General features: G+C 40.2%; 1 protein-coding gene across 1 annotated transcript; it reads left to right on the top strand.

Annotated features, from left to right (window-relative positions):
* The first annotated feature begins 15,590 nt into the window (after positions 1-15,590).
* On the top strand, positions 15,591-16,503 carry LOC125096112 (ferritin light chain-like). Its single transcript, XM_047722793.1, is given in 1 exon segment — positions 15,591-16,503. A coding segment is annotated over 1 exon segment (513 nt). The 5' UTR covers positions 15,591-15,805; the 3' UTR covers positions 16,319-16,503.
* The last annotated feature ends 343 nt before the right edge of the window (positions 16,504-16,846 follow it).

The raw sequence follows: 16,846 nt of genomic DNA, 5'->3' as shown, positions 1-16,846 counted from the left end.
TTTCTGTAAATCAGCAATGTAAGAGGTTGCAGGTTGAGGGAGATGACCAAAGTTATATAGTTAGGTAGCGAGGGAGTTAATAGATTTTCTATCTGCCAGAGTCCCAGAGGGAATAGATGACATGATCAACATGATTTAATTGAATAGATTTTTAAGGAAAGACCTATTTACAAAGTTCTGGGCAGGGCTAAGGTAACAAATAAAACATGGCCAGTTACCATGACAGTGGGAGTCCTTTGGTCTCAAAGAGGATGCGGGGGGGTCCCTGTTCCCAGGATTTGGTTATAGTTATAATCAGGTTAGAGTCATTACCTGAGGAAAAACCAAGAGGGAGCATAAGGATAACACCTTCCTCCTGCCTTTTCCTTTCTGTTTATCTCCCACTGGGCATTTCATCTTCTAATTTGTTGCTGGTGAGTCCTGTTGGTTAAAGTCAACCAAAAGTTGGAGAGCAAAGGAGTCTAGGGGATGCAATTGATAAAGATAGCCTGTCTGGGTACACAGCAGGGCACAAAAGGTCTGAGTGTGGATTAGAGAGCAATCAAAGATCACCAGCACAGTAGCATAGCTGACAGAAATCAACCCCAAAATGTTACTGTTCAAGTGCAACAGAAGTCTGTTTCTTCCTCAGGTACTAGTCCAGCATGGATTTTACTGCTTGGCAGGTTCCTCTACTCCACTCAGTGATTCAGGGACTCAGGAGTTTGGTTTATGACTCCAGCTTCTCTTACTGTATCAGTGGTGCTGGCATCCTACCATCAGAAGAAAAAGGGCATGAGGCTGTATCTGTGGAGGATTTCTTATGGGCCATGCCTAGGATTGGCAAGTATCATTCATACTCACATTTCTTTACAGGCATTTTGATTATATTTTTACACTAAACTACAAGGGGTGGGCTGCCTGTAATGGAGAGTAGTTTGTGCCCCCAGAGGGAGGATAGAATTCTGGGAGGGAACTTTATAGAGTCCAGCATTCCAAGTCTTCTGAAAGATTATTTTTCAACATCCTGGACCAGGAACTCTGTGAGTAAGATGATGTTGAGTTAGAAACACAAAACCCACTCCCACCCCCACATGGTAAGAGAAAATCCTCAACTGGCCCTCCAGCCCCTGAGCACATGTGAGCAAAGGTCATGGAGTGGTGACTATTTCACGTTATGTTCCAAATCGATACATAAACCCATATTTCTCTCACCACTGAGCCTGTCAGTGTTAACACCTTCTCACCCTTGTCCTGTGTATTACTCTTGTATTGAGCTTCACAAAATAATTTCACCCACAATTATCTCAGCCTCAATGACCATGGCTGCTAAATCCAATGTCCTCCTGGCCTGGCCTCAAACCCTGGGACAGGAAACTAGTTGCAATTCCTTTGATCAAATAATTAGTCCTATTAAATATCCAAGTTTTTAAAAAATATTTTATTTATTTATTTGAGAGAGACTGAGAGAGAGCATGAGAGGCGAAAGTGTCAGAGGGAGAAGCAGACTCCCCTGCTGAGTTGGGAGCCCCATGTGGACTCAATCTTGGGACTCTGGGATCATGACCTGAACCAAAGGAAGATGCTTAACCAACTGAGCCACCCTGGTGCCCCTTAAATGTCCAACTTTGAGAAACCAATAAGAAATGGATGTGACATATTAAATCTTGAAATCATGATGGAAGTTCTGGATGTTTGTTTGTGTTCAGTAACTCATCTGAACTTCTCTCTATTTTCAGAAAATTAGTTTTGGCTTTATTCATGTGGCATAAGTGTGAAGAACAGCAAAAGGCCACCATGGTTGGTGCTGGTGAGCCTGGGTGTGTTTCCTTCAGTGACTGTGAGCCTCAAACCACCACAGAAGCTGTGATATTAGACTGGGAGTAATACATCAGAACATCCTGCACTGCTTAAAGTTGGGATTCAGTGCATGATTTTCTTTATACTTGAGCTATAATGATTTGAACTAGAGCAGACCTTTGTCATTTACGAGAAATGTTCACAATATTCTAAATTCCCCAAATTTGCATACACTGTAGCGTGTAATTCCAACCTTAGTTCCAGTAAATATAACCAGAAAATGTAGTTGAACCCTATATGCCCTGAATTGTTCTATAAATATAGAACTAAAGTAATTTGTAAAGCTATTTTCTGGCTAGGAATCACCCCTTTCTCCTCATTGCCACTGCAAGCATTAGCAGTTGACTTTCTTTTCAGGGTCATTTTCTGAAAAGAGATGAAGTCTTCATACTTCTACCACAGTTTGTGCTTAAGCAATGAGGAGAGCAAAACTTCACAGCCCCATTGAGAGTCTAACTCAGCAACTCTTGCCTGCTAAGTATCCCAGCCCTGAGCAAAATTATATTTTATTCCAAGGATCCAGATTTTGGGTATTTGAAGTGCAGACTGCCCTAAAGGCCCTGCTCCTGTCTTTTGCTCTGCTAACTCTGAGTGAGTATTAACATTCTCTAAAAAAATTTCTCTTAGCCTCTGGTGTAAGATGAGTGCCTTATGTGGATCCATGGAAGATCCTGTGTTTTGTTATATCAGGACTTTACTACATGAAGATGTCTACTTACCAGTCAGAGTCCTGCATTCAATTTTGAACCCCCTGACCAGGTACCATGACTCAAGAATCACACAGCTATTGGATACTTTCCTTGAAGAATTTCCTTGAGAATTGTGGGGAGATATTTTGTCAACTATCCCAATATCAAGTAGTAGGTGTGAGAGCTGGCATTTACTCCTAGACTTCAAAGCTCACGACTATCCAGTACATCTTTAAACTAATGGAGACATGGATTTCAGGAATCAGTGAAAATCTGTAGCCTCCACTTAAACATTTCTGGTTGTAGGAAGTTATTTTCCTCTGGGGCTGTGTAGATTTAACCTCAAGAATTTGTTGAGTTCCCCTTGAGATATAAACATGAAAAAGGCACCCCATAGTCACAAAAGGGCAAAACCTAACACAAATCTTATCTCATAATTAGGCAAAATAGTTTCAACATTATTTATTTTATTTTTCTCTAAGATCTGCTATCACTTCTTACTGCCTTAGCTCTGTTTATGGGTTCTCCACCAAAATTTGGACTTCTTTCTCTTTCAGTATTATAGGGTGGTGAATGTTTATCAACTAGCATTGACCAGGTGAGAGTAGGGAGCTCTGGTTTGTAGTGTTTGACAATTCCAAAGTAAAATTTGCTCAAGCATTTCAAGGACAAGGGCCAAGAGAGTGGACAGTGGATTGAAATTTTGTGAAGAGGTAGACATCAAGATTACAGAAGAAGTATAAATGATGACTTCATCCACAAGCATTTGGAATGGGGGATGGAATTAGGGTATCTTGAGAGGCTTTAGTGGGAAGGTGGGGATGCCAAGGTCAAAACAAGTAGAGGAGTCCATAAATGGATATTACACCTCTATTTCTGTGTTGTCTTCTAACTTTATGTTACTTTCTGTTCGTGGCTGCTTGATCCTGTTAGTTCATGTGCACGTAAACCGACTGCTGAGAAAGTATATGTGATGATGAAGAATATCCATGTAACAAGATGAGCAAATCTTGGGAGCAGCTTACTTTTATTTACTAAAACAAAATGAAACCTAAGAACTAGAGCTCTGTGAATTTTGCCCGAGAGAGATAAAGGAATCCCATACAATTTTCTAAAACTTACTCTTTTTTAAAAAAACGATTTTATTTATTTATGAGAGAGAGAGAGAGAGATCAGGAGCAGGACGAAGGAGAAGAAGAAGAAGACCCACTAGGGAGCCCACCAGGGACTTGATCCAAGAATCCTGATATCATGACCTGAGCTGAAGGCAGACACTTAACCAACTAAGCCACCCAGGCACCCTTAAAATTTATTCTTCATGAAAGCTTTGAGATGTTCTTTCCTCAAGAAAATCCACTGAGACTAGCTACCAGCAAAGCATTAGGGAAAAAACGCAAGCAGCAATTCTGAAGGAAGTACTTTATGGAAATTTGTGAATATGAAGCAACTAATTATTTTTTCCTCTAGCAACCAGCTTCTAATAGGACAGAAAAAAATGGCCAAATGTTATTGGAAATATGTGTAAATAACTTGTAACTTCAGAGACTGTGACTTTAGAAGCTCATTACTATGTGTGATGTGCTCCTATCTAACAGCTGTGGTATAGTTGGGCATGGGGAGGTGAGCACTGCAAGGTCATCCATGTGGGCAATCCAAGGATCGCCATGGGAACTTATGGCCTGAAATCCCACTATTATGTATACATTCGTGGACGTTTACTAAGGACTTTTTGTTTGCCAGGAGCCTCCATGTAAATACCCCCGGAAAGCACTGTTCTCACCAAATACCCAAGCACATTGGTTCTCCAACCTGAGTGTGCATTTTAAATCAGTTAAGCTATTAAACTATTAAACTATTTTTAACAGACCAATATCCGGACTCCTTCTTTGGGATTTCTGATTAAGTTGGGCAGATTTAAGAGGTCTGGAGTAGAGCCTAAGCATAGACAGCATACAAAAGCCTGAAGGAATAGAACTCCTGCAGAGCTGAATATCACGGAATAAATTCTTCTTGGGTAACTTCTGAATAAGATTCCCCTGCTCCAGTACTGATGTGATTTTGAAGTCAAGGCTAGTCTTACCCTAGGTGAAGTAGGAGAATGTATATATTGTGACCACTTGGGGGGAACTCCCAGGTCATATATTTCAGCTGACCATCTTCCAGCGTAATAATTCCTTCTCCTAAATGTTCTGCATTCTCCACTTTCAAAACCACAGATGAGTGAGACAAGGGATGTCAAATTGGCTTCATTTTGCAAGTTAACCTCACATAGATTGGTAGTGATTGCTTACTTAGAGTGCTCTGTTGCAAACGCAGTCTGCATCTGACCCTAGCAGCAAAATCTCCATGATCAATTGTCTACTGTGGATGCTGGGAATGAGGAATGGCGAGACATGGGACAGGTTTGCCATCTTTGAATAACTCAGTAAACATGGAGGATAATCTTCAGATGACCTTTATTCATCTATACACATATAATAAACAGAGTGTCCTGTTGTATTGGCATATTAGGATATATCAGGTTACCTGTGTAACCATTGTCTTAGAAGGCTTTTTAAACCTCATCATAGAAAATAAGCACTTACTGAGTCATATAGGTTGTTTTTTGGTTTTGTTTTAAATTTTTGTTTACTCTGCTTTCATGAAACACCATGGATGCAGAAAGCACAGGATATCATTCCCATTTGTAAGTGGCTTATACTCTCACTAGGGATATAAAGTATATATGCAAGCAACAATTAATGATCATAGCATTATTCATTGTGACAGAATTATGTACTGATATAATAAAGAAGATGAAGAGAGTAAATCCTTAATTATGTGGTCTGACGAACAAATATTAATTCCATAGTACGCCAGATGCTGAACTGACCAAAAGGGCATTGGAGGCACACGGGTTCATCCATACACTGAATAGAGCTGGGCTCTTTCACAAACCATCACAGCACAATACAACACCACACAACACCACACAACAAACAAACAAAAACAAATAAAAATAAGTAAAAGCAAAAACAGGTTATCCTCTCAGCATTATATATAGAGTAAGAGTCCAGGCATTGGACAGACTGGTTGAGGATCTTGGCTTTACCATCTGATTGACTATGTGGCCTTCAGATTCAGTCTGTGATGCCAATCCCTGCTCCCACCTATAAGGTAGAAATACTAAAACCTCCCTTGCAGAACTGATTTAAGATTTATGAATATGTGGCTGCAATCTGGTGCTGGATAGGCTCTCATTAAATAGCAAGACTTTTAACATTTCTTCAATTCTAAAATGACATCAATCTTAAGATGTACTCTTGAATTAATAGAAAGTTTTCAGTAGGGAAATAAAAAAATCTTCATCATAATCTACATCTCAGTGTAATAGAAGTCTGCATTTCAGAAGTTCTAAAATGTGAACAAGAAGTGCTTTAGACTGGGTGACATGGAATATCACCAGGTCTAGTATGGAAGGATAAATAAGCAGAGGAACAATAGCAATTGCTTCTCTGGAGTTTACTATGTCCCAGGCACTGTCATCAAATATTTAATCCTCCCAGGAACCCCACCAGGCTGGGCCTATTGACATCTGCATTTTACAGACAAGGAAATAGCAAGTTGGCTAAGACCTCACAGCTAGAATGTGCCAGTTCCTGAATTTCACCAGGAACCCATGACCTCAGCACCATACTGTCCTTCCCCAGGCTGCCTGCTGGAAGGTAGCTAGACCTTGTGAGAGAGGGGAGCCTGAGATCTGACAGGGAGGGAAAAAAAGAGCAGAACTATCAGGAAAGCTGATTCATAATTGAGAAATGTGGCCTGTGGACCAAAAGAAGGAGATAGAAGGCATCTGGGCAGTAAGGTTGGAAGCCTAGGTGGTCAGGAGAAGAGAGGACAGCAGGGCATAAAGTAGGTGAGGCACAGTGGTTCTAGATCACCAAACACTTGTGAATGGCATAGGGTTTAATGCTTTCTGTCAGGAAGGAAATATTCATGCAAAACATGTCATTTTCCCACACAAAGCAGACTTTGAGTTTTGCTACTTGCTCCTTCTCAGGCCACGGACACCTCAAGAACAAGAGGTTGGATTATGTTACTGGTTGAACTGTGTCTCCCCAAAAGTCATATGTTAATGTCTCCATCTTTGGAGCCTCAGAATATGACCTTATGTGATATAAGGTCTCTACAAAGGCAATCAAGTTAAAATAAGAGGCACCCTAATCCAATACTACTAGGATCCTTTAAAAAGGGGAAATGTGAACATAGACACACATACAGGGAGAATGACATGTGAACATGAAGACAACCACTTACAAGTCAAAGAGAGAGGCCTGGAGCAGGTCCTTCCCTCCCAGCCTCAGAAGAAATCAATCTCAACAAGAATGTCTGACTTCTCACCTCCAGGGCTATGAGACAATAAATTCCTGTTGTTTTTATGTGACCCAGTTCATAGTATTTCCTATGGTAGACCCAGAAAACCAATAACCAATAAAATAAAAGGGTATGTTATAAACAGTTATCAATAGGCTTATTTTTTTAAAAGATTTTATTTATTTATTTGAGAGAGAGAGATCACAAGTAGGCAGAGAGGCAGGCAGAGAGAGAGGAAGGGAAGCAGGCTCCCTGCCGAGCAGAGAGCCTGTTTCGGGACTCGATCGCGGGACTCGATCCCAGGACCTTGAGATCATGACCTGAGCCAAAGGCAGAGGCTTTAACTGACTGAGCCACCCAGGTGCCCATCAATAGGCTTATTGTATCATTCTACACATTTGAAGGAGAAATGTGTCTCCCTGATTCTATGTATTTCATGAATGACCATCTGAAAGAAAAAAAACACAGTTCAAACATTTGTATTGACACATTCTTAAATTTTCCATGTGGTAACTCTAAAAGGATCTTTCTCTTTTTCCCTTTTCTCATTCACATACACACTCCTACACCAAAAAACGAGGGCTATGACTGTAAGCATACTGATAAAGGAACACTGTGTAGACTCATTCATCCGTCATCCATTCATTCAACAAATACACATGCCCTTTGTCCTCTGTGAGCTATACTAGTGTTGATGATGTGGGACACAGAGGCAGAAGAATAATTATTAAATTTCCTTACCTACTGACAAGCCCTTAAAACAGGCAGACTGACCTCCACCTTAAGGCTTTGCTAAGGGCAAAGGACAATCCTAGACTGACCAACTCCCTACCCCCAACCAGGATCCTGTAAGTCTACTTTAACAATTCATTTAGGAAACTTTATCTCTAAACCTCCAAGATAGTGTCAACAATCATTCCCAAGCATATGGCCCATAGACATCTAACGGTTCTCACTAGAAGGTTTTATTACTGGTAATGAATAACTTTTTCCCCAGACAATAGCTAGCCCCTCAAGGTCCTAGAAACCTTGCTTCCAAAATTCCTTAGAGACTTACATCATCCCTAATCCCCTCCTCAACTTACTAGTATATAATAGACCATTAACCACATCCCCGGCACAGCAGCTCTTCCTGCCCATGGGTCCTGTCCCTGTGCTTTAATAAACCACCATTTTGCACCAAAGGTGTCTCAAGAATTCTTTGTTGGTCATCGGCTCCGGACCTCATCCCGCCGAACCTCACCTATGTTCTAGAACTTCATCATTGAGACTATAAAAATTAATAGAGTTGCTAAGATGTCCTGTTATAGAAGACAGAACATGTAAACAAAGAGTCAATATACTACAGTTAAGGTAATAATATAGTCAGATAACAAGGATTCTGGTAGCAGTCAGGGAGAATTAGACAGAACGTCCCAGAAAAGCTGGTGCACTTCAAAATTGAACTTGACAGACATTTACCCACTCCCTTTCCTCATTGCTTTCTTTTCCTTTTAGTAAACCAGTGATTCTCACACTGGAGCATGCACCAAATTTCCAGAGGATTTTTTTCTTTTAATTTATTCATTTCAGAGAGATACACAGACAAAGACAGAGAGAGCATAAGCAGGGGGAGAGGCAGAGAGAGAGGAGGAAGCAGGCTCCCTACTAAGTAGAGAGCACGACGCGGGGCTTGATCCCAGGACCCTGAGATCATAACCTGAGCCAAAGGCAGAGGCTTCACCCACTGAGCCACCCAGGTGCTCCCAGAGGATTTTTTCGAACACAATCCAGCGCAACTAGAAAGGGCTTAGGGATCTTCATTGCCATGTGCCATGTTGCTGTGAAAACAGGACTGACTCTCTGAGGCCACTTAGTAGGTACCGATGAGCATGAACCTGGAAGGATGCGCTTATTCTTACTAGATCATAGGGGTGCCAGCACTGAATAAAACATAGTCTGACTTCAATAAAAATAACAGATATCACATCAACAACTCCCTTATTATGCAATTGCAATTTTGAATCTCTACTTCATCAGGTAGAAAATAAAATATGAGGTGCAACTTGTTTCTCTAACAGCATACTAAGTGCTATTAATAGAAGGGTTTCCACATGATGATTGTCCCACATCTATTTTCTCTCTCTATTTTAGTATGGCAGTGAGGTCTGGTGAAATGGAATCTGGTCTGCAAAGGTAGGAGTTTATAGGTGGGAACATTTGGATTGACAGAGTTTGCTAACATAAACAGGCTGGAAATTTCCTCCCTCCCCCCACTGCCTTTTCTTGGAGGTGATATTTTGAGTCAGCACCATGGGATGATTCTTTGATACCCACAAAGGAACAATGAATTATCTGATGTGGTTTGTTGAAGGCTGTCAGGATTGGTTAATCACACGTTTACTCTCTGTGATGCATGTTAAAAGGACATAAGAACCAGCTGGGCACAGCAGTGCATTCTGTCTATTAGGAAGAAATCAAGCCAAAGAAGGAACAGAAGCAATGGTCTGAAAGGGAGGTATTCTCTGTTTTTCTCTAGCTTATGAGATGGGCTGGCAAATATTTGTATTTGTGCTGATTGTATCTTGAAACGGTCTTGGGGCCAGCTGTGCAAGATTCTATACACTTGACCAAATAACAACAGAACAAAAGTTTCTCTTATTTCAGAAGCTGAGCACTTGGCTATCGAAAGAAAACGGATTCCTGTGAAATGCTCCCTTTTGAACACTGGTTGCCAATTCCCCATAAGACTCTATGTTTCCGTCAAGTGGGCTTGCCTATTGTATGTCTTCAGGAAACTGGCCTGATTTTTAACAGAATGATAGGGGGGTATAAGCAAAGAGCTCAACATCTAGGTGATCAGATAATCGGTTTAGTAATCCAAGAATATGTATTGATAGTCTCTTTAGGTATTTAAAATGTTCAGTGCTGTGGGAGTAAAGAAAAAATAGTAGCTTTCTCCAACTACCATACCCTGATAACATTTGTGAGATATTTTATTGTTAAAAGAACAAAGCTTTGTTGTCTGCATGGCCAGTTTAAGTTAACATGGTGATTGATTTTTTTAAATGAATTTTGTATTGAACATTCAAGCAAACCGATTTACTTAAAAGTACATACACAAGGATGTATCTAAATTAGCACCGTTAATATTTTTTACTCCACTGCTGTGATTGTTCCTCGTTGTTCCACTTTAGAATCAATTCATTCACTTCTACAAATATTTATGGAGTATTTTCCAAGTGCTAGATACATACGCACTACAAAGATGAATGCCTGGGTCCTTGATTTTAAGATGTGCACACATCTGTTTTCCACCCTAATGATCTAATTTCCATTACTATCACCCACAACCTGTTTTCATGCAGGGAGTTCTACCTTTGTTTAAGACTTTTCTAACATAATAAAGACCTCATCTGCACAAGCTTCTTCATCCTTCTATCCTTAAGCATAGGATGGATACTTGCTCCAAGGCCCCACTCATTCAACCTGAATGTCTCCTTCTTCTATCTCTATGGTTCTCTGGTTGGAAGATCAATGTCTTGGATTTAGGGATCCACTTAGATTAATTGTCTTATATTAATGGCCTGGAATCCTATAAATTAGTTTTTAAAAACTTGATCATGTAGAAAAGTTTTAGTATGTGTGTCTAAACATAAGAGAAGTCAAAAAGACAAATGACATACAGGGAGAAAATGTTTTCAGCTCAGACCAAATATAAAAAGCTAGCTCCCAAATATGTCAAGAACTGTTAAAATAGATTAAAAAAAACCCTATACAAAAAAAAATGAGGGAGAACACAAACAGTCAATCTACAGGAAAATATATACAAATGCTTTAAATATGGGAAAGTGTTCAGCTTCACTCACATGTGCACATGAAAATTATACTTCAGCTCTTACCCATTAGATGACAAATATTCAAAGGCTCAACAACACAGACAACACACAGTTTGAGATTTGGTGTAGATGTGTAGTTATCATTGTTCTACACTGCTGATGTGGATGCAAAGTAAAACCATCCTAAGGAAGAGGATTTGGCAGTATCTAAAAATATAGCAAAGACATGATCCTTTGGCCAGGCACTGCCATTTCTAGAAATTTGCCTTGGAAATACACCTCTTAAAATATGAAACATCATATGCCGAAAGTTATTCATTGTGGTGTATGTCAAATAGTAAAATATTACAAAAAAAAAAAAAGCCACTACTAAGAAAGTGCTTTAAAAAAAAAATGGCACACCGGTACTGCTTAAAGAAGTACACCGGTACTACTTCATTTATGTGGCATCTGGGTGGCTCAGTCAGTTAAGTGTCTGCTTTTGGCTCAGGTCCTGATCTCAGGGTCCTGGGATCCAATCCCACATTGGGCTCTCTGCTCAGCGGAGAGTCTGCTTCTCCTCTCACTCTCCCTCTGTGCTCTCTTTCTCTCTCAAATAAATAAATAAATAAATAAAATCTCAAAAAAAAAAATTAGATTTATTTATTTATTTTGAGGGGTTGGGGAGAAGGGGCAGAGGGAAAGAGAGAGAGAGAGAAGCTCAAATAGAACCCCCTCTGAATATGGAGCCTGATACTGGGCTCTATCCTATGACCATGAGATCAGGACCTGACCTGAAATGAAGAGTTGAGTTCTTAACTGACTGAGCTACACAGACACCCCATACTGGCACTGTTTAAAGAACAAGGAATGAGGAATATACCTATAAACTGATATGTAGAGATTTAAGAAAAGTACAGTAAAATTTAAAAAGCAGAATACATACACATATGTGCATATGCAGATTTTGTGTAAGGAAAGGAAAACTTTTTAAAAATTTTTTCAAAACTAAATATGGAAGGATAAAATGGGAAATATTGAAACGGTTCCCTGAGATAGATGAGCATAGATGGAATAGAGATAGACTTCTCTCATTGTATGCTTTCATAATTTTGACTTTTGAACCATATTAATATTAAACTATTTCATTAAAAATTCAAGTAAAACAGATGAGTAAGGACATTCCTAATATTGAAAACAAGCAAAATATATCTATATATCAAATTGATAGCCTTAGTACACAGTCAAAAGAATTAATTGGTGATAAATTTGAGCAGAGCATTTCTATTGCCCACCGTTGGAGAGATTTATCCAAATGACCTGAAGTAATTGTTGAACCACAGATAATTTTATTTTAGTAGAATAGTTGTGGTCATGATGTTGTAATTCTCAAGCTATTCTTTTTATTTTAATTTTATTTATTTATTTATTTATTTATTTATTTATTTATTTATGGTGGATTGTAGGATGGAGTAAATAGAAATGGATAAAGAGATAGATGATAAGACTGAGAGACAGAACATAAATGTTGCTGTTCCCCTGGTGGATGAAAAGGAATGCAAATCAGAGCAAGGTTGGAACTGGAAGTGTCACTAAGAAGTCACTGAAGAGATTCTGAAAGAAGCTTTGGTAGCAATGACACACTTTGTGCTCAGATCTTGGTTTAAATCACACACTAACAAGAATCAGGTTTCTTGGGTACACCTGGGTGGCTCAGTTGTTAAGCATCTGCCTTTGGCTTGGGTCATGATCTAAGGCCCTGGAATCAAGCCCCACATTGGGCTCCCACTCAGCAGGAAGCCTGCTTCTCCCTCTCTCACTCCACCTGTTTGTGTTCCCTCTCTTGCTGTCTCTTTCTGTCAAATAAATAAATAAAATCTTAAAAAAAAAAAAAATTCTTTCAAGAACCTTCCTGGAAGAAAATGCTGATTCCAGGTCTGGGTCAGGGAAAAAGCACAGTGGCTTTGGAACATAGCATTTGCTAAAAAATTAGAGAATGTTGCCAATATGAGGATGCATTTAAAAAATAAACAAACATGAGATTCACTCACAAGGACTCTGAGTCATCAAAACCCAGATAACTTAATACAAAAGGATACTGGTATTAATAGATTATAAAAATGTTAAACAAAAATTCAAGTCTGTAGAGTACTATCTCTAAAAAGGAAAAGGGAAAAATGCTGAGGTGTTATCTTTTCTTAAAAAGTCGGCATTTATATATTTGAGAGAGAGCGCATGTTCTAGCAGAGTGGAGGTGCATAGGGGGAGAATCTCAAGCAGACTCCCAGCTAAGCATGGAGCCTGATGCAGGGCTCTATCTAATTACTCTCAGATCATAACCTGAGCTGAAATCAAGAGGTGGGCACTTAACTGACTGAGCTACCCAAGTGCCCCAACTGAGGGGTAATTCTTTACAGAACGGTTACTCATATAGAAGAAATGAAATAATCTATAATCTATAATCACCATTTTAAACCTCCGTTATAATCATTGATTTAATCAATGGGACGCCTGGGTGGCTCAGTGGGTTAAAGCCTCTGCCTTCGGCTCAGGTCATGATCCCAGGGTTCTGGGATCGAGCCCCATATTGGGCTCTCTGCTCAATAGGGAGCCTGCTTCCCTTCCTCTCTCTCTGCCTGCCTCTCTGCCTACTTGTGATCTTTGTCTGTCAGATAAATCAATAAAATCTTTAAAAAAAATCATTGATTTAAGCAAGGATTATTGATTGATGATAAATGATTGTGTGAAAGATTTTAGGGTCAAACTATTTTCACAGAGTCTTAAAGTATTATGCCAAAATTTGTGTATTAAGTACAAGGGAAAGGAGTACTTCTTTGATGGAGATATCTAATGGGTACTATTTTATCCAATTGCACAAAGTTAACATCACTAATAATTGGTCACACTGAATTTGTGTGCCTTTTGGTCTGTTCTGGTATGGGAAGCACAGAACATGGCAACACGAAAGTTTAAGTTGAATCTAATCATGACACAAATCTGTAATATGAAACACTCAATTAAGAAAAATGGAAGTGTTTGCAATTGTCAATGTCATAATAGTCACATGTTAAAGGAAGCTAAAATCTTTGGAGACCAAATGAAAGGTGAGATTCTTGATTGGATTTTGAACATCCATCCCTAATAAATATTGCTATAAAGATGTTATTGTGACAACTGGAGAAATGGTAACATAGGTTGTATATTAGGTAGTATTATCTACCAATGTTCAGTTCATTTGATGATGGTATTGTCATTATTAAGGAGAATGTCTTTGTCCTCTGCAGTTACGTGTTTTCAATTTTAAATTGAAAGGTACAAGAACTAAATAAATAAGAAGGAGAGAGGGAGGAGACAGAGAGAGAGAGAAATGGAGAGAGACAGAGAGACAGGTTAGAGACAGAGAGAAAGAGATGGTGGGGGAGGGGCAGAGAGTGGAAGCGAGAGGGAAGAGAAGGGGGAGGGGAGAGTTTAAAAAGCAGTAAAAGAAGCAAAATAAGTTAATCAGAGAAAGAGAATTATCATATGATCTCTCTGATATGAGGAATTTGAGAGCCAGGGTTAGAGTCTTTGGGGAGTAGGGAGGGTAAAAAATTAAATAAGATGGGACCAGGCAGGAAGAAAAGCCATAAGAGACTCTTAATATCAGGAAATAAACTGCAGGGTGCTGGGGGGTGAGGAGGAGGGATAGGGTGGCTGGGTTATGGACAGTGAGAGGGTATGTGCTATGGTGAGTGCTGTAAATTGTATAAGATTAATGATTCATAGACCTGTACCCCTGAAGCAAATAATATGTTATATATTAACAAAAATAAAGTTTAAAAAAAGCAGCAAAAATGGCAAGATTTTCAAGTATTCATTGTATTTGCCTTTCAGCTTTCTATGGGTTTGAAATTTTCAAAATAACAAGGCTGGAAAAAATATCAGGATGGAAAATGAAGAATGTACAACTTTTATAAAAGAAAAGGAGAAGGAGGAGGAGATCAGAAACTGAAGAAGAGGGGAAAAGAAGAGAAAGAGAATGGATAAAAAGTGAATTCAATAGGACCCAGCCCCATAGACACTACTCAGAATATTTCTCCACGTGGTTTTCCGTGGCCACATGTCTTTCCTATTGTCCATTAAATGATCTCTATATGGAGCCCCACATAAGTAGCATATGAAAGGAGAAATTAGAGCATTAATAGGACATTTCAGAATGAAGTTGCTGCCAAGATTTAAATAGTCACTTTGGTTTTGCTGCTTTCCCTTATGCAAATATCTCTGTGATGTGGGCTAAGTGTTACCATTCCCACAACAATGGGAATTTCTTCAGCTGACCATTTTATCTCCTACCTAAAGAAAATGACCCTGCAATGGGTGCAACTTTATAAGCAATGATAATCACCTCAACAGCAAATGGACTTAACCATATCTTTTCTCTTGTCAATATGCCTGCTGTATCTCTTTTTTAAAGAATTTCTGTAAGACTATGAAACACCTGAGACCAAGGAAGATATCCTTTCCTTCTTTAATCCCACATCTATTGTGGTGCTGGCACAGAGTAGGTGCTTAATAATCATTAACTGGACAACTGGATGAATAAATGTCATATATGTCTAAAATAATTTCATAAGGGCTTAGAATATTATTTTGCATTGATGTCCTCTTAATTATTATGGCAAAAAAAGTATATATATACATGTATATGTATATATATACACATATATATACATATATATATACACATATATATACATATATATATATGTGTGTGTGTGTGTATATATACACATACATAAACATACACAAAATAAGAATGGAAATAAATATGGAAGATATAACTGACCGTGATAAGCCACGTGGATCTCTCAGTATCAAATGTCTGAGTTAATATTTATAAACCATTGATGGTTTTCTCCTTTTAAAATTGAATAATGGCAGTGCGCCCGGCGGTCCTGCGGATCTGTCTCTTGCTTCAACAGTGTTTGGACGGAACAGACCCAGGGACGCCCCTGCAACCAGCCAACGACCACCCTCCAACCTCTTTTCCAGTCACAACTTTGGGAGCCATCTTCTTGGCCGCCCGCTGCCTCCGGGACCAGCCCACAGCCAATTTCGGGCTTACCTCCTGATCTTCAATCAACCATGAGCTCCCAGATTCGTCAGAATTATTCCACCGAGGTGGAAGCCGCCGTCAACCGTCTGGTCAACATGCATCTGCGGGCCTCCTACACCTACCTCTCTCTGGGCTTCTAGTTCGACCGTGACGATGTGGCTCTGGAAGGTGTGGGGCACTTCTTCCGCGAGTTGGCTGAGGAGAAGCGGGAGGGCGCCGAGCGTCTCTTGAAGATGCAAAACCAGCGCGGCGGCCGCGCCCTCTTCCAGGACGTCCAGAAGCCGTCCCAAGATGAGTGGGGGAAAACCCCGGACGCCATGGAAGCTACCCTGGTTCTGGAGAAGAGCCTGAACCAGGCCCTTCTGGATCTGCACGCCCTGGGTTCTGCCCGCACAGACCCCCATCTCTGTGACTTCCTGGATGAGGAGGTGAAACTCATCAAGAAGATGGGCGACCACCTGACGAACCTCCGCAGGCTGGCCGGCCCCCAGGCTGGGCTGGGCGAGTATGTCTTCGAGAGGCTCACCCTCAAGCACGACTAGGAGCTCCGGAGACCAGCAGCATCCTTTGAGGAGCCCTCGTTGACATCCGTGCCTCAGCCTCTCCCTGCAGCCCGAGGCAGCTTTGTAACCACCCTGGAGCCCTCTCCCAAGCCCAGGACCAAATGGAAATAAAGCTTTTTGCAGCAATAAATAAATAAAATAAAATAAAATAAAATAAAATAAAATTGAATAATGGGGGTGCCTGGGTGGCTCAGCGGGTTAAAGCCTCTGCCACCAGTTCAGGTCATGATCCCAGGGTCCTGAGATCAAGCCCCACATGGGGATCTCTGCTTGGCGGGAAGCCTGCTTCCTCTTCTCTCTCTCTGCCTGCCTCTCTGCCTGCTTGTGATTTCTGTCTGTCAAATAAATAAATAAAATCTTTAAAAAATAAAAAAAATAAAATTGAATAATGACTGGGGTGCCGGGGTGGCTCAGTGGGTTAAAGCCTCTGCCTTCAGCTCACTTCATGATCCCAGGATCCTGTGATTGAGCCCCGCATTGGGCTCTCTGTTCAGCAGGGAGCCTGCT

Source organism: Lutra lutra, chromosome 3, assembly GCF_902655055.1.
Source record: "Lutra lutra chromosome 3, mLutLut1.2, whole genome shotgun sequence".
NCBI classification, from domain to species: Eukaryota; Metazoa; Chordata; class Mammalia; order Carnivora; family Mustelidae; genus Lutra; species Lutra lutra.
The sequence above is the reverse complement of the archived record's forward strand: the minus strand, read 5'-3'. Positions and strand labels throughout refer to the sequence as shown.